This window comes from Nycticebus coucang, chromosome 10, assembly GCF_027406575.1.
Source record: "Nycticebus coucang isolate mNycCou1 chromosome 10, mNycCou1.pri, whole genome shotgun sequence".
In the NCBI taxonomy this organism is placed as follows: domain Eukaryota; kingdom Metazoa; phylum Chordata; class Mammalia; order Primates; family Lorisidae; genus Nycticebus; species Nycticebus coucang.
In genome coordinates, this window is record NC_069789.1 from 106,267,597 (window position 1) to 106,289,162 (window position 21,566).

The window sequence follows — 21,566 nt, forward strand, 5'->3', positions numbered from 1 at the left end:
AACCTTACTCACCCTCAAATAGCACTTGGGATAAAATTCTCTGAACATCTACAAAAGGCGAGTCAGCGAGGTTGGGCCTCTGGGATCAGGTTCTGAGGAACTGGGGTGGCTGGCCCAGGCTGCTAGCCAACCACTAGTCCAGGTTTTGGCATCAGATAAAAGGGGTTCAGCAGGATACCCAGAGATGAAACAGAGAGAGGTTCAGGTCAAGTTTTTTTTGTTTTGTTTTGTTTTTTTGAGACAGAACCTCAAGCTTTTACCCTGGGTAGAGTGCCGTGGCATCACAGCTCACAGCAACCTCCAACTCCTAGGCTTAAGCGATTCTCCTACCTCCACCTCCCAAGTAGCTGGGACCACAGGCGCCTGCCATAACGCCCAGCTATTTTTTGGTTGCAGCCATCATCGTTTGGCAGGCCCGGGCTGGATTCGAACCCACCAGCTCAGGTGTATGTGGCTGGTGCCCCAGCGGCTTGAGCCACAGGCGCCAAGCCATCAGGTCAAGTTTTATGAAAGGTTTATACTGCCTAGGCAAGGATGGTGGTTGCACTGAGAGTGGCTGGAGGCTTGTTTTTATGCTGGACATAGGGGGAGGAAGATTCTACAGGTTGCTAGAAGGCTTTGGTAGGCTAGGGTCTTTCTTTTTTTTTTTTCTTTCTTTCTTTTTTGTTTTTTTTTTTCAGCCATATTTTTATTTACAGTTTGTGTTCAATGCAAATCAACTCCATAACATGAGAAATTACTATGAATCAAAGCATAAATACACAAACACAATATACAATTCAAAATAGTTGTATGGCATTCAGGTACAAAGCAAAGGGAGTGTTCATTTACACACACAGTAGCTTCAGATCTGTCCCGTCTGTCTAGTTGTTCCCATGTAGGTTTCTAAAGATGGAAAAAGAATGACTTTGGTCACCACGACTACTGTGGCCATATCAGATATTGGAACATCTAAGCATCAGTGTGTGACCATGCGAACAAAAGTCTTCATGGAGTGTCTATTTTTCAAAAGGTTTCTGTGTATCCAGGCAGTGGTAAAAGATCTACTGCAGAATCAAGCCTACTTTTAGGCTTAGAACCAGGTTCTAACTATCTAAAAATATTGACTGATTAACAAAAAGGTGTTCCATATGTGGCTATTCTGACCCAAAGTTGTCGTTGATTTAAGAAAAAAAAAATATTTACAGAAAGGGTATAAAAGTTTTTGCAAATTTAATGAAAGTTAGCTTCCAGTCTTAACTTTTCCAAATACTTGATTTACACCTTTGGCTCCTTCAGATCTTTGCCTTATTTAATTTCAAGATTTGTAATTTTGCCTTCAAAACAGATCCTTCCTTAAATTATAAAAAGTATTCAACATATGCAGAAATAAAACTCACTTTGACATTAGTTGAAATCAATGCAAATTCTATCTACTCTTTGGAATCAGTTCAGCTAAAAGGATCTGGTGCTCTTGTTGAATGGCAATAGATTCAAGGAAATGCCTACCACTTGACTCTATAAGGATATGCAAGAGTTACTCAGGATGCTTGGCCTTGGGGGAGATTCCAATCCTTTATTGCTCTGGCACATGTCAATTACTACATAAAAGGTCAAATGCAATGTTAAATCCAAAGCCTCAGAGGAAAAAAAGTGTTCAGGTCCCAAAAGAACAGTGATAGCTTAACAATGTAAATTTTCATCTAGAGTATATTGGCGGCATTAAATTAGTACTGCTGAAACAATACACTGAGGATTTACAGTAACAACTGGAAGTTCCTTCTAATGTACATATAAATAGAATCATGGAAGCTTTTTTATACTACCTGTTTTTATGGCCTTATAGAACAAATGAACCAAATGAAAACTGAACCCCCATTCCACATCATATCCTTTATTTCTAGACAAAGATACATAATCTATTCTTATTTTCTCAGTAGTTTTAAGTGTCCGTATTTCTTAAGCCACATTCAAGGAAATCACATTTTTGCTAATTTTGGATGTTGCCACTCTTCCTCTTGTACATGGAACCCTACTTTTAAACATACACTCATGGGTGGCACCTGTGGCTCTGTGCGTAGGGCCCCAGCTCCATTGTACTCGGGAGGCTGAGGCAAGAGAATTGCCTAAGCACAGGAATTGGAGGTTGCTGTGAGCAGTGACGCAATAGCACCCTACCGACAGCGATAAAGTAAAACTATCTCCAGGGCGGCGCCTGTGGCTCAGTCGGTAAGGCGCCGGCCCCATATACCGAGGGTGGCGGGTTCAAACCCGGCCCCGGCCAAACTGCAGCCAAAAAATAGCCGGGCGTTGTGGCGGGCGCCTGTAGTCCCAGCTACTCGGGAGGCTGAGGCAGGAGAATCGCTTAAGCTCAGGAGTTGGAGGTTGCTGTGAGCTGTGTGATGCCACGGCACTCTACCGAGGGCCATGAAGTGAGACTCTGTCTCTACAAAAAAAAAAAAGACTCTGTCTCCAAAAAAATAAAATAAATAAAAATAAACATCTACTCTTGTGCTCTTAGGAGTGGGGGGGGGGTCACTGTGGCTGCTCATGGATAACACAGTCCCTCTCTGTACTAGGCAGTCACAGAGGTCAGTGGGCTTGACCACATGCCCAATTCCAGGGATGGGTCTAGGTGATCTAAGCCAGTCAGGGGACCCCCCCTCTACCCCCACCTCCCAAACATACCTCCCAACAGGCACCAACAGGCCACAGTACTAGCCTGGCCAAAGTGCTCAGGGGAGGGTCTATGGTCAGTCTGAGGATGGACATGCTGGACAGCATAGGAAACACCCCTCTCTCTTGCTCTGGATTGTTGGAGTGCAGATGTGAGGCCTGGGAATAAGATAGCAGTTTTGCTTTTCCAAGAAGAGCCAGCCTGAGAACATTGCCACCTGACACCATTATTGCCCAAAAGACAACTGGAGATAGCCCAACTAAATTAGCCTACTCACCTGCCATTTGGTCTTTCCTGATACTCCATCCCAGGGGTCAGAAAATCATAGCCTCAGGGCCACATCTGGCCCCCTACTTATATTTTTATACAGTGAGTGTGTGACGGTGAATTTCATGAATGTAAAAGGCAAAAGACACAAAATAGAACATACTATGATTCCACTTATATAAAATGCAAAAATGGGTAGCACCCATGGCTCAGTGGGTAGGGTGCTGGCCACATACACCGAGGCTGGTGGGTTCAAACTCGACCCAGGCCAGCTAAAGCGACAATGACAATCGCAACAACAACAAAAAAAAAATAGCCAAGCATTGTGGCAGGCGCCTGTAGTCCCAGCTAACTGGGAGGCTGAGGCAAGAGAATTGCTTAAGCTCAGGAGTTTGAGGTTGCTGTGAGCTGTGACACCATGGCACTCTACCCCAGGCAACAGCTTGAGAATCTGTCTCAAAAAAAAAAAAAAAGCAAAGGGCAGCACCTGTGGCTTAGTTGGTAAGGCGCCGGCCCCATATACCGAGGGTGGCGGGTTCTAAATGATCTATGGGCTTGGTGCCTGTAGCACAGTGGTTACAGCACCAGCCACATACAGTGAGGGTGGCAGGTTTGAATCCAGCCTAGGACAGTAATCTTTATTTAATGTTTAAATTTTTTTTTTTTAGAGACAGAGTCTCATTTTATCACCCTTGGTAGAGTACCGTGGTGTCACAGCTCACAGCAACCTCCAAATCCTGGGCTTAGGCGATTCTCTTGCCTCTGCCTCCCGAGTACCTGAGACTACAGGAGCCCACCACAACGCCCAGCTATTTTTTGTTGCAGTTTGGCCAGGGTCGAGTTCGAACCCACCACCCTTGGTATATGGGGCCAGCATCCCACCCACTGAGACACAGGCGCCACCCTAAATTTTTTATATATATAAAAAAAAAAGATCTATGGTGTTAGAGATCAGGATAGAGGTTACCTTTGAGCACATAGCATCTGGGATGGGGCACAGGTAATGTTTTAGGTGGTGATTATGTGGGTATTTAACTCATTAATGTTATTTCTAGATATTTGGTGTTTTTGAGGCTTGTAATAAATGGTATGTTTATATACATTTTTTTTTCTGAGACAGAGTTTCACTATGTCACCTCAAAAATAAAATAAAACAAAAAATAAATGAAATATACATAGCTATGAAGTGCATTAATCTTATTAAGAGTATACTTCAGGGGCGGCGCCTGTGGCTCAGTGAGTAGGGCGCCGGCCCCATATGCCGAGGGTGGCGGGTTCAAACCCGGCCCTGGCCAAAACTGCAACAACAAAAAAATAGCCGGGCGTTGTGGTGGGCGCCTGTAGTCCCAGCTACTCGGGAGGCTGAGGCAGGAGAATCGTGTAAGACCAGGAGTTGGAGGTTGCTGTGAGCTGTGTGAGGCCACGGCACTCTACCGAGGGCCATAAAGTGAGACTCTGTCTCTACAAAAAAAAAAAAAAAAAGAGTATACTTCAATAAATTTTTTTTTTTTTTTGTAGAGACAAGAGTTTCACTTTATGGCCCTCGGTAGAGTGCCATGGCCTCACACAGCTCACAACAACCTCCAACTCCTGGGCTTAAGCGATTCTTCTGCCTCCTGAGTAGTTGGGACTACAGGCACCCGCCACAACGCCCGGCTATTTTTTTGTTGTAGTTCGGCCGGGGCTGGGATTGAACCCGCCACCCTCGGTATATGGGGCCGGCGCCTTATGGACTAAGCCACAGGCGCCGCCCTCAATAAATTTTTATATAGGTATATATCCATGAAAGCTCTACCCAGATCAAGATATAGAATGTTTTGGGGTGGCACCTATTGCTCAAAGGAGTAGGATGCCGGCCCCATATGCTGAAGGTGCTGGATTCAAACTCAGCCTCGGCCAAAAAAAAACTGCAAAAAAACAAAGCAAAACAAAAAAAAAGATATACAACGTTTCTATATCTAATTAAGGTATCCCTGAAGGTTGCTCCCGACCCGGCCAAGAGTAACCATTACTCTCACCGTTGATTTGTTTTACGCTTTCTTGATTTTGTTGTAAATAAAGTCACACACAATATTACCTTTTTTTTTTTGAGACAGAGCCTCACTATGTGGCTCTAGGTAGAGTGCTCTGGCGTCATAGTTCACAGCAACATCAAACTCTTGGCCTCAAGCAGTTCTCTTGCCTCAGCCTCCCTTTTAGCTGGGACTACAGACAGCAGCCACAAAGCCTGGCTGTTTTGTTTGTTTGTTTGTTTAGCAGGCTGGAGCAGCTTGAACAAGCCAGCCCCCAGGGTATGTGGCCAGTGCCCTAACCACTGAGCTATGGGTGCTGAGCCTAATTTTTCTATTTTTAGTAGAGATGGGGTCTTGCTATTGCTAAGGCTGGTTTTGTGGACATTTTATTGCATCGTTTTCAATGGATTTTCAAAGGAGAACCTGAGCCACAACAATTAAGAACCACTGGCCAAGATGTTGCAGAAAGTCTGACAGTGCAAATTGACCGATTCCACTATGCTAATTCCAAAGAGAGGTCCAAGGCTGTCTCTTCCCCCTTTTCAGCATGAGGACAGACCTAGAGAACAGCCAGCATCTGGGGTAGCTGAGGTCTCCCAGTCTCCACAGAACAGATGTCCTGGGTTTCTAACAATCCTCCCTTACCCTCCAGGGGAGAATCAACCCTGAGGCCCAAGTTCCACTGGTTCTCCAGGCATTGCAGAAGCAACTACTCGCTCTTCCTGGGGGCGCCCCGCACACACTCCCTCGCACCCGGCAGCAGGCAGAGGTGGCACGCATTGTCCCAGGAGTCTAACCGGGCCTACGCATAGCAGTCCTATGCCTGCGGGTTTCCCACCCTGAGAGCCACACAGAGGAAGCTGGGGACAGCTAAAAGGGGCATCTGGAGCTCAGCACTCTGCTGTGCTCAACAGGGCTTTAAGGATACGAAGAGTATGGGCAGCGCCTGTGGCTCAGCGAGTAGGGCGCCGGCCCCATATGCCGAGGGTGGCGGGTTCAAACCCATTCCCGGCCAAACTGCAACCAAAAAATAGCTGGACGTTGTGGCAGGCGCCTGTAGTCCCAGCTGCTCGGGAGGCTGAGGCAAGAGAATCTCGTAAGCCCAAGAGTTAGAGGTTGCTGTGAGCCGTGTGACACCACGGCACTCTACCCGAGGGCGGTACAGTGAGACTCTGTCTCTACAAAAAAAAAAAAAAAAAAAGGATACGAAGAGTGGCTCTCAAGGAGAAAGTAGGGAGTGGGGCCTGCTTTGTGAAAGCAAGCATTGGGGGATTTCTTGCATTAACCATTGAAGTTCTGAGGCTGAAGGGAGGAACTGAATTCTCCCTCTTATCTCTGTTCTCAGAACAAAGTCTGCACCCAGGTTTTTATCATTGTGTATAGGGAGTTTGGGTTTGGAGAGTTACATCCTAAGGTGGGGTGGGGAACGTGGGGTTGGTTTTATGTCCAGTAAAAGAAAAGGTAGTCTGTTCTAGGCTTCAGTGCAGTATCTCTCTGGGGTCTCAGTGTCCTATCTTGAAGGGCTGTGTTCTGATCCCAGGGAGTGACGTTGATCTCCTATTTGACCTTCCCAAGCCTTCCTGGAAATTTTTCAGTTCTCAGTAAGTTGAAGGGAGCAGCCCTGCCCTGCACCCAGCTGGGGAGGGCATAGACTTGATCTTGCTTGGCTGAGAGATGGGAGTCTTTCCCAAACATGTCCCAAGGCCTAAACTCTAGGTGCTAAAGTCTATTTTAAAAACCCACAAATGGGGCCAGCACGGTGGCTTGCACCTGTAATCCTAACACTCTAGGAGGCCAAGGCAGGTGTATCGCTCGAACTCAAGAGTTCAGGACCAGGCTTGGCGCCAGTAGCACAATGGTTATGGCACCAGCCACATACACTATGGCTGGCAGGTTGGAATCCATCCCGGGCCAGCTAAACAACAATGACAACTGCAACAAAAAATAGCCAGGAGTTGCGGCAAGTACTTGGAAGGCTGAGGCAAGAGAATCACTTCAGCTCAAGAGTTTGAGGTTGCTGTGAGATGGGACAACATGCCACTCTACTGAGGGCGACATAGTGAGACTCTGTCTAAAAAAATAAGAAAGAAAAGTTCAGGACCAGCTTGAGCAAGAGTTAAGATCCTGTCTCTAAAAAATAGCTGGGCATTGGGTGGCACCTGTGACTCAGTGGATAGGGTACTGGACCCATTACCAAACCTAGCCAAACTGCAACAATTTTTTTTTTTTTAGAGACAGAGTCTCACTCTGTCGCCCTCAGTAGAGTGCCGTGATGTCCAGCTCTGGGGCTTATGTGATTCTCTTGCCTCAGCCTCTCGAGTAGCTGGGACTACAGGCACACACCACAATGCCCACCTATTTTTTCTTGCAGTTTGGCCAGGAGCCTGGTTCGAACCCACCACCCTGGGTATATGGGGCCGGCGCCCTACTCACTGAACCACAGGGGCATCCCCCAAATTGCAACAAAAAAATAGCCAGGTGTTGTGGCAGGCACCTGTAGTCCCAGTTACTTGGGAGGCTGAGGCAAGAGAATCACCTAAGCCCAGGAGTTGGAGGTTGCTGTGAGCTGTGTGACACCATGGCACTCTACTAAGGGCAATAAAGTGAGATTCTGTCTCTACAAAAAAAAAAAAATAGCTGGGCATTATGGCGGATGACTGTAGTCCCAGCTACTTGGGAGGCTGAGACAAGAGGATCTCTGGATCCCAGGATTTTTTTTTTTTTTTTTTTTTTTGTAGAGACAGAGTCTCACTTTATGGCCCTCGGTAGAGTGCCGTGGCCTCACCCAGCTCACAGCAACCTCCAACTCCTGGGCTGGCCTAAGCGATTCTCTTGCCTCAGCCTCCTGAGCAGCTGGGACTACAGGCGCCCGCCACAACGCCCGTCTATTTTTTGGTTGCAGTTCAGCCGGGGCTGGGTTTGAACCCACCACCCTCGGTATATGGGGCCGGCGCCCCACCAACTGAGCCACAGGTGCCGCCCAGGATCCCAGGAATTTTTATTTATTTATTTATTTGCAGTTTTGGCCAGGGCCAGGCTTGAACCCACTGACCCTGGTATATGGGGCTGGCGCCCTACTCCTTGAGCCACAGGCGCCACCCTGGAGCCCAGGAATTTGAAGTTGCTGTAAGATATGACGCCACAGCACTCAACCCAGGGGGACAAAGTGAGACTCTGTCTCAAAGAAACCCATACAAACGAAACAAATGAACATCCCCCCTCCCCAAATGTGAGTCACACCTGTAATCCCAGGATTTTGGGAGGCTGAGGGAGGAGATCACTTGAGGCCAGGATTTCAAGACCTGGCTGAAGAACAGAGTGAGACCCCTGTCTCAAAAATTTTCAAAAATTAAAATCGTTTGAGCCCAGTTTAGGCTGCTGTGAGCTGTAGTGACACCACTACACTCTAGCCCAGAGCAAGACTCTGTCACAAAACAAGACAAAATAAAAACAAAAACAGGTGGCACCTGTAGGGCGCCAGCCCCATATATCAAGGGTAGTGGGTTCAAACCCAGCCTCAGCCAAACCACAACAAAAAATAGCCGGGTGTTGTGGCAGGCGCCTGTAGTCTCAGCTACTCGGGAAGCTGAGGCAAGAGAATCGCCTAAGCCCTGTGAGCTGTGACACCATGCACTCTACTGAGGGTGACAGAGTCAGACTCTGTATCTAAATAAATAAATAAATAAATAAATAAAAATAAAAACTAAAAAAACCTCCTGTGGGTTGTAAGGGGGCATTCAAGAACCCTGCACAGACTAGAAGAGCTGAGAGCCAGAGATAGAGCCCTGGGGGAGAGAAAGGATCTCCAAGGAGGAGACAGGGAAACAGAAGGGGCAGCTGAAGAGGCAGCCATGAGTCCAACAGAAGGTGTAAAGTAGACAACAGAGGGCAGAGGTTCAAGGAGAAGGAGGCCAACCAAGTCAAAGGAGTAAAAGATTATAAGTAAGAGGCCAGGAGTCGGGCTCAGCACCTGTAGCTCAGCAGCTAGAGTGCTGGCCATAAACACCAGGGCTGGTGGGTTCAAACCCAGCCCGGGCCTGCCAAACAACAACAACTACAACAAAAAAATAGCCGGGCATTGTGGCAGGTGCCTACTGTCCCAGCTACTGGGGAGGCTGAAGGAGGAGAAGAATCACTTAAGCTCTAGAGTTTTAGGGATTTTTTTTTTTGTAGAGACAGAGTCTCACTTTATGGCCCTCGGTAGAGTGACATGGTATCACACAGCTCACAGCAACCTCCAACTCCTGGGCTTGAGCGATTCTCTTGCCTCAGCCTCCCAAGTAGCTGGGACTACAGGCGCCCGCCACAACGCCCGGCTATTTTTTGGTTGCAGTTCAGCCGGGGCCAGGATTGAACCCGCCACCCTCGGTATATGGGGCCGGCGCCTTACCGACTGAGCCACAGGCGCCACCCGAGTTTTAGGGATTTTTGTTTGTTTGTTTTTGTTTTGCAGTTTTTGGCTGGGGCCAAGTTTGAACCCACCACCTCTGGTATATCGGGCTGGCGCCCTACTCCTTTGAGCCACAGGCGCTGCCCTGAGGTTGCTATGAGCTGTGACACCACAGTACTCTACCCAGGGTGACATAGTGCGACTGTCTCCAAAAAAAAAAGAAAGAGGACAGGAATGGTGGCTCACCCTGTGATGCCAGCACACTGGAAGGCTGAGGCAGAGTTCTAGACCAGTCTGACCAAGAGTGAGACTAAAATTAGAAAAATTAGCCAGGCATTGTGGAAGGTGCCTGTATTCCCAGCTACTTGGCAGGCTGAGGCAAGAGGATCACTTAAGCCCAGAGTGTGAGATTGCTGTGAGCTATGACGCTATGGCACTCTAGGGCAACAGAGTAAGACTCTGTCTCAAAAAGAAAGACAAAAAAACTGGGTGGCTGGGCGGCGCCTGTGGCTCAGTGAGTAGGGCGCCAGCCCCATATGCCGAGGGTGGAGGGTTCAAACCCAGCCCCGGCCAAACTGCAACAACAACAAAAAAAAATAGCCGGGCGTTGTGGTGGGCGCCTGTAGTCCCAGCTGCTTGGGAGGCTGAGGCAAGAGAATCGCATGAGCCCATGAGTCAGAAGTTGCGGTGAGCCGTGTGACACCACGGCACTCTACCCGAGGGCGGTACAGTGAGACTCTGTCTCTACAAAAAAAAAAAAAAAACTGGGTGGTGCCTGTGGCTCAGTGAGTAGGGTGCTGGCCCCATATACCAAGGGTGGCGGGTTCGAACCCGGCCCTAGCCAAACTACAACAAAAAAATAGCTGGGCATTGTGGTGGGCTCCTGTAGTCCCAGCTACTTGCGAGGCTGAGGCAAGAGAATCACTTATCCCCAGGAGTTGGAGGTTGCTGTGAGCTGTGACGCCATAGCACTCTACTGAGGAGGACGAGGTGAGACTCTGTCTCTAAAAAAAAGAAATAAACCCACGATTGCAAGATCATACCTGGAAAATGTCCGCAGGACTTGGCCAACATGAAGGTCAAGGGTGATTTTAGTGACAGCATTGCAGTGGTTGGTGCAAGAGAAGCCAGGTTGCAGGGAGTGGAGAGGGAAGGATGAGGAGGCTCCTCTGAGATATTTAGCCGATGACACAGAGCACAGCATAGTTGATGGCTGGGAGGTGGCAATGGCTGAGAAAAGAACTCAACATACTTATTTGGTGAAGGCAAGAATGGATAGAGAGAAGAACGAAGGTGAGATAAAGGGAGAGTGATAGAGGGGAATGGGAGGTGCCAAGGTAGGAGGCAGGAAGGGGCCAGAACCCGGGACAACAGGGTCCTCAAGGCCCAGCTCCACCAGGTGGTGGGCAGGGAGGAAGGGCACTGTGTCTGGTTCAGTGACGTTTGTAAGGGAAAGCTGAAGAAGTTATTTTCCCTTGTGAAATACGAGGTAGAACCATCTGCTGAGGGGAAGGTGGGAGGTGGTGGGAAGGGGCTGAGGAAAGGGGTGAAAATTGGGAACAGTCAGGAGGAGGTGGGAGAAGGAAGGCGGTGAGAGACCTGCAGCACTGCCTGCTAGTGCCACTGGCAGTGATGAGAGCCTGTGAGCTGGGGCTCCTCTGTTGTCCTCCCAAATTCCTCAGCTCACCGTAGCCTGACGCTGAGGTCAGGGGAGAGAACAAGACTAAAGGACCGCCAGGCAGACCTGGCATCCACACGGTCAGGGAAGGCACCAGGGTGACGGTGGGACAGGGACCAGGAGACAATAAAACGAGCGCCAAGTCCTCGGGCAGTTCAGGGAAGGAGGGAGGGAAGAAAATGGGGGGTCTGAGCAGGAGAGGAAGGAACAAGGGTGACGCCCTCAGCCATATATAATCCGGCCCTGGGTGAGAAGAGCCCCAGGGAAGAAGTGCTGTGATTTATCTGTCTCCTGAGACCTTTGTGTAGGGCAGGAGATGCAGGCAGTAGTGAGGACTATCGTCAGGAGGGTAGCAACCTGTCAGCTTTTAGTCACCTGAATGATGGTGGGGACGAGTTGGGGGCCAAACCAGACTCGAGGGCTCAAGGCCTGCTTCTGTGTCCTGGCGTGGCAGGAGTGAGGTCAGATGCCACTGAGCCTGGGGAAAGGCTGGTGTGGAGGCAGGGAGCAGGGTATTTCCCAGGGTCTGTGGCACCATCCCTGCCCTGCCCTCTTTCTCCTTCAAAGGGAAACTAATCTCATCTCTCATCATCCCTCTAAGCTTAGCATCTACCTGGAACTTTATGCTTTTGAGAAGGAAGGACTGTTCCATGACAGATTGTTGGGTCAGGTGGAAACCAGCTTGGGGTTTGGCTGGACGCTGTGAATGCTGGCTGTGGACAGGGGCTGGACTTCTTCATCTGCAGGCCAGCACTCACTCTGGCCTAGCTCTCCTGGGGCCCTGGGATCACCCTACTCTTCCATCCCTGGAGGAAAGCTCACTTTTATCTGCTCACCTTAAGTTCCTGCCATCTTGGGTCTGTAATATGTAGGCTCCTTACTATTCATTTGAAAAGCTAGAAAGATGTGAGGCTATGAGGCTGGTGCCATCAAAAAAGGCATAGGAGAAGCAGGGAGGTGAATAGATAAAACCTCAGAATATTTACCTGGTACTTGCCCTACACACACTCACCCATCTGGCATGTATTAGGGATGAGAGGTGACCTGTGTTTGGAAAAGCAAAGGGTTTCAGATTTTAAGCACCTCACCGTCAGCTGAACACGAAGTCCCATGATCTGCCTTTCAGGACCACCCACACCCCACCTGCCAGTTGAAAGTCACTCAGATCCTGGGAGGTTGCAAATAGATGAGGTACCTGCCCACCTCGGCCCAGAGCCACCTACTCAATTACATTAAGAGACAGTTTCTGTCTGTCTTTACTTTTACTACCAATCTGGGTTAAACATCAGAAAGGAGACAAATTACACACTTCTCAGAAATTGAAATTTTATAAAAATGCATTTTTCTCTTATATATCCATAAAATGATATAATTTTTGCAAGTATAGAAATGTGTCATAAATTATACAGAATGTTCCTTAATTACAGCTCAATGCAACTTGGTACTTTCCTCCCTCCCTATAAAACGAGAGAGAACCAAAAAATAATATATATATAACTGTATATATATATATATTTATATAATATAGACAAACCAAATACGAAAAAAAAAATCATTTCCTCTTTGGTATAAAAATCAGACTCTCACCTTGAGAGACACACAGACAGACAATACTAGGTTTGTAAACTGTGTGGCCAAAGGGATTTCCCTGCCAGTATTTCCCCTCCTCCACAGCCCCACTCCCGCCTCACTGCATCCCTCCAGCTCTCTGGGGCTTCCACATGGAGCACATAGAGTCGCCATACCCCATTCCCAGGTCCACACTGCTCCTGAAGTGCCCCCCACCCCAACTACCAAAGAAGAGGAAAAGATTCTTCTCAAGGCTGATCAGGCAGCAACTAACTGGAAAATGCCTAATGTAGGGAATAGCTTCAGAGGTGTGGAGGGTGGAGAAAAGGGACAGGCTGTGCTGAGCCTCCCACTGAGCCCTGTCCAGAACAGGCCAGGCACTGAGTAGGCAGTCTCTGGCCTAGCCTCACCTTCCTCCTCCTCCTCTTTCACCACCACCAGCCCAGATGCTGGGCCTGGAGGGGAGGAGGGAGCAGCTCCCCATTGCAGCCACCTCAGGTTCTTGGGGTATAGGTGCAAGAAAGCACCAGAAGGTGCTGGGCAAAGGGGAGAGTCTGCTAATGAACTTGGGACTAAATTTAAAATGAGAAAAACTTTTGTTTACAGGATCAAATTTCATACCCAGTTTTAGCTCACTAAGAATGACAGGGCTCCTTTCCTAGGGTCCGGCCCAATACCAGTGGGACTTATGAAATCTAGGAATTGATATGGATGAGTGTTGGGGGCAGAGGGTAGCATTTTACTCTCAAGGTGAGGAAGGAGACAGGACCAAACCATCCTTCACACTCCCCTGACACCCTCTTCTGACCAGACGTCAGCCCCTGTGTCCCAAGAGGGCACCAGCCCTGGAAGGACACCCAAGGGAGGTGGCTCCTCCCAAACCACTTGATCTCCACCCAGGCCAGGGTGTCCCTGTGTTGCCAGCCTCCTCTTCCCAGGAGAGTTAAGACACAAACCACAACATGAAAGTCACATAAAGGCCTCCTCCACTTGCCAAATAAGAGACAAAATCAAGGTGGCACCTGTAGCTCAAGCGGCTAAGGCACCAGCTACATACACCAGAGCTGGCAGGTTCGAATCCAGCCTGGGCCCACCAAACAACGACAACTACAACCAAAAAACAGCCGGGCGTCGTGGCAGGTGCCTGTAGTCCCGGCTACTAGGGAGGCTGAGGCAAGAGAATCGCTTAAGCCCAGGAGTTTGAGGTTGCTGTGAGCTGTGACGCCACGGCACTCTACCCAGGGCAGTAGCTTGAGGCTCTGTCTCAAAAAAAAAAAAAAAAAAAAAAAAAGAGACAAAATCAAACTGGACACAACACAAACCAAGGAGAGACACACACAACGTGAGGAGCCCAGGGGCCCCAGCAGGTCTCTGGCTTCCCGGCATGATACATTCTTGTGTAATTCAGGAACAGGGGGGCTAGGGCCCCTCTGGGGATTAGGAATAAAAAAATACGGAGATTATTGTCTCCCTGTGGACTCTCAGGCAGGACAGGGCAGACCCAATCTCACAGTTTCTTATTTTTGGTTCCACATCTGATCCCCCTCTGGAGCTGGTTCCTGGTGCCCAGCCCCCGCTCTGCCTCTGGGCCTGCTCTCTCCACCTCCCCAGCTGGTAGCAAGACCCTGAGCCGCTCCTCGTGGAAACTGCAGGACAGTGTCTACCAGGAAGACAGGAGGCAAAAGGCAAGGACCAGCAGTTCCAAGACCATTCCCTCAGCAACCAGCAGCCCTGCATGCTTTGGTCAGCAGCACAGGCAACTGGTCTCAGCCTTTACCCCTTGAGGGGCTTGTCGGCCACACTGCTAGGGCTACTGGCGCCATCACTCTTCTTCCTGCGCAGGCTCTCGATCCAGCTGGAGCTAGGGCGGGCGGAGAAGCTGGACAGTGCCAGGGAGCTGAGACGCATGTTCTTCCCCGACATGATGAGCTCCCCGAAGCCCTCCTGATGGGAGAAGGCATACCCCGAGCGCCGGGAGCCTGTGCGGCCCACCCGCCGTAAGCAGCGATGCTGGGCTTTCTGCTTTTTCCTCACCAGCTGGCTATAGCGGACCTGGAGAGAGGCAGGTCAGACCTTCTGTTAGCATGGTGGCATCAAACCGCATAAACTATCTTTTTTTTTTTTTCCAGACAGAGTCTCACTATGTTGCTCTTGGTTGAGTGCTGTGGCGTCAGAGCTCACAGCAACCTCAAACTGTTAGGCTTAAGCAGTTCTCTTGCCTCAACCTTCCAAGTAACTAGGACTACAGGTGTCTACCACATCACCTGGCCATTTTTTTGTTGTAGTTGTCATTGTTGTTTAGCAGGCCTGGGCTGGGTTTGAACCTGCCAGCCCCGGTTTATGTGGCCAGTGCCCTAACCATTGAGCTACATGCTCCAAGCTGCAACAAGCAATCTTGATTTTCTTTCTCTTCCTCAGCCACACAAGGAGGAGATGACTACCACCAACACACAGACCAGACACAGCCACACTGTTTTCACCCAGAGCCTTTTCCTGCCCTTTCCTCCCACCCCAAGTAGACAGGTGGCTTCTTACCGTGTCAGAGAGATCTGGCGTCAGGTGGAGCCTGAGAAACCGAAAGGCGACCACGGGCATGATGCAGACAACCGTGGTGAGTACGATGGTCAGCCACACTGTAGGCTGGGCCAGGGTGTTCTGGGCATTCCCTGGGGGTGGGGAGAAGCTGATGGCTTTAAGAGTCACGGGCAGACAGAAGGCCAGCCCTGACGCCCCGTGGGCTTGTCCTTAAGTCAGCTCTGGTGGCTTCCCTCTCTCCCTGCTTAATCCCCAAATGCCTGTCTACAAATTTAGTTTCGAACACTCCCCCCAAACTCCAGACCTGCTGCTTTAGCTGCCACCTTTGAGCTCTGTCAACATCTGACAGGCATCTCAAGTATAACATGGTCAAAAGTAGACTATGTTTCCTCCGCTCCAAGTCCAGCCCATGTCACTCTGACTAAAAGGCCCCCAAGAAATTGTGTTGTTTTTTTTCGATTTTTTCTGGCTGGAACCTTTATTATTACAGAGCCTCAGTGTATCACCCTTGGTAGAGTGCCGTGGCATCACAGCTCACAGCAACCTCCAACTCTTGGGCTTAAGCAATTCTCTTGCCTCAGCCTCCTAAGTAGCTGGGACTACAGGCACCAGCCATAATGCCCAGCTATTTTTTTGTTGCAGTTGTCATTGCTTAGCTGGCTTGGGCTGGGTTCAAACCCACCAGCCTCGATGTATGTGGCTGGTACTATAACCACTATACTACAGGCACCAAGCCCCACAAGTAATCTTGATTTATCAATCTCTCTCCTCCTCAGACCACACATGCAATCTGTTAGCTTCATCTTTAAATTGCCTCTGGAATCCGACCGACTACCTTTCACTCTACTCCAAGTCACGTCATGCTCAGCTGGTTACTGCTATAGCCTACAGCAGGTCTCCCATGGGCACCCCTGCCCTCATACTTCATTATCCACAAAGCAGTAAGAATGACCCTTTAAAAACATTAAGTCAGGGGTGGCACCTGTGGCTCAGTGGGTAGGGCGCCGGCCCCATAACAGAGGGAGGTGGGTTCAAACCCAGCCCCAGCCAAACTGCAACAAAAAATAGCCGGGCATTGTGGTGGGCGCCTGTAGTCCCAGCTCCTTGGGAGGCTGAGGCAAGAGAATCACCTGGGCCCAGGAGTTGGAGGTTGCTGTGAGCTGTGTGACGCCACAGCACTCTACCGAGGGCAACAAAGTAAGACTCTGTCTCTAAAAATAAATAAATAAAAATAAAAACTTTAAGGGCAGCACCTGTGGCTCAAAGGAGTAGGGTGCCGACCCCATATGCCAGAGGTGACGGGTTCAAACCCAGCCCTGGCCAAAAACAAAACAAACAAACAACAACAAAAAAAACCTTTAAGTCAGGGTGGCACCTGTGGCTCAAATTAGGGTGCCGGCCCCATATACCAGGGGGTGGAGGGTTCAAGCCCAGCCCCAGCCAAAACTGCAAATATAAATAAATAAATAAATAAAAAATAAAAACATTAAGTCAGCTCAAACCCTTGCTTCAAAACCTCCAATGGCTCCATATCACGTTTAAATTAAAATTCAAAATTCTTACTCTCACCTATAAGGACTTACATGGTCTGGGCCAACTGTCATCCCTCCTGCACACATGCACCCTGCCCTCCAACTCCCCCTCCTGTGCTCGCTGCCCAGTGCTGCAGATGACCTCCTCCCAGGGCCCAGGAAGGCCTTTGTATTGCTGCTTCCTCTGCCCGGGTCGTTAGTACCCATAGTTCCCACAGAGCCCAGTGGCTTGCTCCTTTTTCAGATCTCTCGGTCTTTGCTGACTATGCTTATCACTCTTTAACCTCCTTGATGTTTCTTTCTTTTTCTTTTTTTTGAGACAGTGTCTCACTCTATTGCCCAGACTAGAGTGCTGTAGGGGCTCACAGCAACCTCAAACTTCTGAGTTCGAACAATCCTCTGGCCCGCCATGAAGCCTGGCTAATTTTTCTATCTTTAATAGAGATGGGCTCTTGTTCTTGTTCAGGTTAGTCTCAAACTCGAGTTCAAGGCTCAAACTTGAGCTCAAGCTCAAACTCGAAGCCCACCTTGGCTTCCCAGAAAGCTAGGATTACAGGCATGAGCCACTGCACCCGGCCTTGCTTGATGTTTCTTACAGGACTTATTAGTTCCAGACATTATACCTGTTTACTTGCAAATCATCTGTCTCTCCCATACATAAGACCCAGGGGACATGTATGTTGCCTGCTCTGGTAACTGCTGCATAACTGCTGCATCCCTACCAGAGTAACAGGGACCCATAGAAGGTGCTGATGCCCATGAACGAACAAACACATCTGAAGCAAATAGAAAGACCTGTAAGTTCTTCTTACTTCACACCTCCCAACTAGCCCTTCTTTGCTACCCATCATGGCCACCCTGACACTATTCCTGAGCAGCCTCACACTTGGTCACGATAGTAGCTTCCTCACTGCCCCTCACTGCTAGCTTCATCTTTCTAAAGCAATCTTTTGATTGCCACCTCTTCCTCTAAAAGACTCCTGGAAAGTCAAACGCAACCCTGACAGCCTCGCCTTCCAACATCTTGAATACACAACTTTCCCAATCTCTCTTCCTGTTGCTCATTGGGGGCTCTCACACACACACACCCCCACCCCAGCAGGAGCATCTCCAGAAATACCTCTCACTCTCCAAACTGGAGCTGGCTCCCTGTCATGGCTGCACTCACAGAAACCCCCTTTCAAGAACCATCCACGGCCACCCCACTAGTGTGATGCTACTGACCACAAAGCCTGACAAAACCTGACGCCCTCAGACCTTCGGCCTCTCATGGCCTGGCAGGGCCATTCTTCACTTTCGTGGATACGGAAGCTCTTTGGGGGCAGGGCCTGGGTCAAAAACACCTTGACATCTCCACAGCACCACACTGAACACAGTGCACATCAGGAGTGCTGGATAAACAAATGCTCATGACGTGCAGACCGGCTGACCACCCTGCCAGTCCCAGAACAGTCTCAATTCCCCATCGATTCAGCGGGAAGCCACAGGGCCTCACCTACAAACCGGAACTGGTTCGGAAACATGTCAAAGAGTCCATTGCTGTGCATGGCAAAGAGGATGGCAAAGTAGACTGCCAGGCTGCCCCAGATGAAGAAGTGGTTGATGGCCGTCCAGTAGCCTGTGTCCAGCCCAATCTGCCAAAAGTAGGTGTAGTCAGGCAAAGCCACCCACCAAAAACCCTGTTCTCTCTCCCAGAAGAAATGGGGAACCCAGGGGAGCCCTTGGGACAGGAGGCTCATTTCTTCTAGAGCAGGGAAAAGTTCCTGGACAGCCTCATACCTGTACGCTAACCACAATGACCAGGGACGTGGCCACAGTGACTGCAAACGACTGGTAGTCAGCCAGCTGGGTGCCATCATCTCGGGTGGCCTCGGCAAATACCCCATAGGGGATGAAGAACATGAGCACGGATGTATAGATGCCTTGGGCAATGCAGATGAAGAACTCCCGCTTGTTGAAGAGAAGGTTCAGCTGGCCTGGCTCATACAGCTTAGGGTACTCCATGCTCCGCTGCTCTGGGACGTCCTGTGAGGCGAGGGCCATAATGATATAGGAGGCCTCAGAAGTTGCCATTTAACTCAGGATGACCAAGGGCAGACTCTGCCCCACGTCCTCCTTTCCAAAGTCTTTGGCAGCTAGAACCAACCTAACTCAGGCAGGTACACCCAATCCCTGTTCACCTGCAGCGGAGGGGAACTAGCCACCCACTCCCCAGCTAAAGGAATTGCCTTCCCAGTGACCACAGGCAGTGGGCACAAGTATGACTTCAATATTTCAGTGGGACTCCTTACCCTCAATCCTGCTTAATAATAAAACTCCCCCATACCTGATCAAAGACTCCCATAGCCAGGACTGGTAGGGAGGTGTACACGATGTTATACAGTGTAATGAAATACTGGTCATAGACAGTCTAGAAGAGAAAAGGGGTGAGAGAAGAGTATGCAACCTTCCTTCGAACAAACACAGGAAGACAGCTGATGTCATGTACAGGTAGCCCTGTGAAATGTTCTCAAGTTCCCTCTCTGCTCAAAAAGCATTCTTTAAATGTGTGTACCAGCCAGGTGCAGTGGCTAATGCCTGTAATCTCAGCACTTGGAAGGCCAAGGTGGGTAGATTGCCTGAGCTCATGGATTTGAGACCAGCCTGAGCAAGAGTGAGACCCTGTCTCTAAAAATACCTGGGCACTGTGGTAAGTGCCTGTAGTCCCAACTACTTGGGAGGCTTAGAAAAGAGAATCACTTAAGTCCAAGAGTTTGAGGTTGCTGTGAGCTGTGATGCCACAGCACTCTACCAAAAGCAACGTAGTGAAACTCTGTTTCAAAAATAAATCAATTAATAAAAAAAAAAAAAAAATGACTTGGCGCCTGTAGCTCAGTGGCTAGGGTGCAGCCACATACACTGGAACTACACTGGTTCAAACCCAGCCAAGGCCTACTAAACAACGACAACTACAACCAAAAAATAGCCAGGTATTGTGGCAGACGCCTGTAGTTCCAGCTACTTGGGAGGCTGAGGCAAGAGAATCACTTAAGCCCCAGAGTTTGAGGTTGCTGTGAGCTGTGACATCACAGCACTCTACCAAGGGTGACATAGTGAGACTCTTTCAAAAAAAAAAAAAAAAAATGTGTATACCAGATGACAGCCAGGTTCTGGGGGACTGAATGATGAACTGGACAGATGCAACCTCTACCTTTCAAGAGTTTACCCATGTGCACCACAGTGGACTGGGCATGCTTACTACCTGGGCGGAGAAGCCGCAGAAGAAGCCAAACCAGAAGTGTACCATGGTGAAAGCAAAGTTCTTGTAGAAGAAATAGCAGAGGAACTTGCACATGCGCAGGTAGGACCACCGCCCATGCACCAGCAGGAGGCGCTGCAGGAACTTGAATTGGGAGAACGAGTAGTCGGAGGCCAGGACAGCCTGGATCCCTTCCTGCCCACTGATGCCCACACCAATGTGAGCTGCTGCAGAGACAGAGGTGACAAGAAGGTGAAGAGAGTCACACACTTTACATTCTACCAAGTTACAACCCCCTCCAGTCACTCTTCCCTGGTCCAGAGACCTCAGTGGGCCCCTCCCTACCCGGCCAACCAGTCTACACACCTGCATCATCCACACTCACTTTTTTTTTTTTTTTTTTGAGAGAGTCTCACTCTGTTACCCTGGGCAGAGTGCTGTGGCATCATAGCTCATAGCAACTTCAAATTCTTGGGCTCAAGTGATTTTCTTGCCTCAGCCTCCCGAGTAGCTGGGACTACAGGTGCCTGTCACAATGCCTATTTTTAGAGATGGGGGTCTTACTCTTGCTCGGGCTGGTCTTGAACTCCTGAGCTTAAGCGATCCACCAGCCTTGGCCTCCCAGAGTGCTAGGACTACAGGCATGAGCCACTGTGCCTGGCCCCACACTCACTTTTGATCATGCTGACATCATTGGCTCCATCTCCAATGGCAAGTGTCACAGCTTTCTTGTACTTCTTAACCAGTTCTACCACCTGTGCCTTCTGCAAGGGGGTCACCCGGCAGCAGATGACAGCTTTGCAGGCACATGCTGTTTCCAAAAACTCCAGCTCCATGTCTGCCTCCAAAGCATGGGCCTAGAACACAGAGAGACCCGAGAAAGCTATAGTCTTCTCAGGAGATAGCTGAGAGTTTCAGCTTCTCCAACTGCCCCTCTGAAATCAGGGGAAATAAGAATAAAAGTCGTAAGTGATAGATAAGTGCTCCCGCAAAAGATACCACTATAGTAAAGATGCTGCTGCTCACCAGGCTGTGGCCATTGATTACCAGGGCGTACTCCCCAGAGACAGCCTCCAGGACAGATGTGAGCTTGGCAGAAGAAAGTCTCTCTTGGTAGGTGAAGCCATTGCCCACAGTGCGAGAGGCGTCCATCATCTTCTCCCGGGCCTTTCTGTGAAAGTGGGCAGGAAGTGGTGTCTTCCAGGACGGCAGTGGGGTCTAGGGACTCTAGCCTAAACACGGCCCAGAACCCCCTTCTCCAGGCCAGGAGCATCTGCCTCCCCTGGGCCTCCTGGTTACCTGAGCTCCTCGCGCACCTCTAGGACGGTATGGCCAGTGACTATGAACACCTCTGTCATGTCATCTGTCAGCATCTTGCAGGAATAGCCAATGTTCACAGCCGTCTCTACCAAGAGAGAACGCAGGAGCTACGGATAGGCACCCAACAAGGTCAGCACACTCTCCTGCTTGATGTCCTCAGATCCATGCAAGGGTCTAGCAGGCTACTGTCCAAAAGCAATTTCCACTGTCCTATTGGGCCTCACCTTGTTTGTCTCCAGTTAGCACCCAAATCTTGATGTTGGCCAATGTCAGGAGGGCAATGGTCTCTGGAACCCCTTGCTGAAGCTTGTCCTCAATGGCTGTTGCACCCAGCAGCTGAAAATACCACAAGGTCCTTGGCACAAGAGT

The 21,566-nt window shown here is 49.5% G+C and overlaps 1 protein-coding gene across 3 annotated transcripts in view; it reads right to left on the bottom strand.

Annotated features, from left to right (window-relative positions):
- Positions 1 to 12,315: 12,315 nt before the first annotated feature.
- The window catches only part of ATP8B2 (ATPase phospholipid transporting 8B2), a 29,672-nt gene continuing 20,421 nt past the window's right edge, over positions 12,316 to 21,566 (bottom strand). For 2 of the 3 annotated variants that reach the window (XM_053604501.1, XM_053604498.1), the window contains 10 exons: positions 21,422 to 21,533; positions 21,177 to 21,282; positions 20,904 to 21,048; positions 20,551 to 20,734; positions 19,881 to 20,104; positions 18,966 to 19,049; positions 18,419 to 18,664; positions 18,135 to 18,273; positions 15,108 to 15,238; positions 12,316 to 14,624 (listed from right to left, as the gene is read on the bottom strand). In XM_053604501.1, the coding sequence (XP_053460476.1) occupies positions 14,346 to 14,624; positions 15,108 to 15,238; positions 18,135 to 18,273; positions 18,419 to 18,664; positions 18,966 to 19,049; positions 19,881 to 20,104; positions 20,551 to 20,734; positions 20,904 to 21,048; positions 21,177 to 21,282; positions 21,422 to 21,533 (1,650 nt within the window). In that variant the 3' untranslated portion in view covers positions 12,316 to 14,345. The remainder of the gene's footprint in view (positions 14,625 to 15,107; positions 15,239 to 18,134; positions 18,274 to 18,418; positions 18,665 to 18,965; positions 19,050 to 19,880; positions 20,105 to 20,550; positions 20,735 to 20,903; positions 21,049 to 21,176; positions 21,283 to 21,421; positions 21,534 to 21,566) is intronic. The other variant, XM_053604500.1, reaches the window with a different exon arrangement.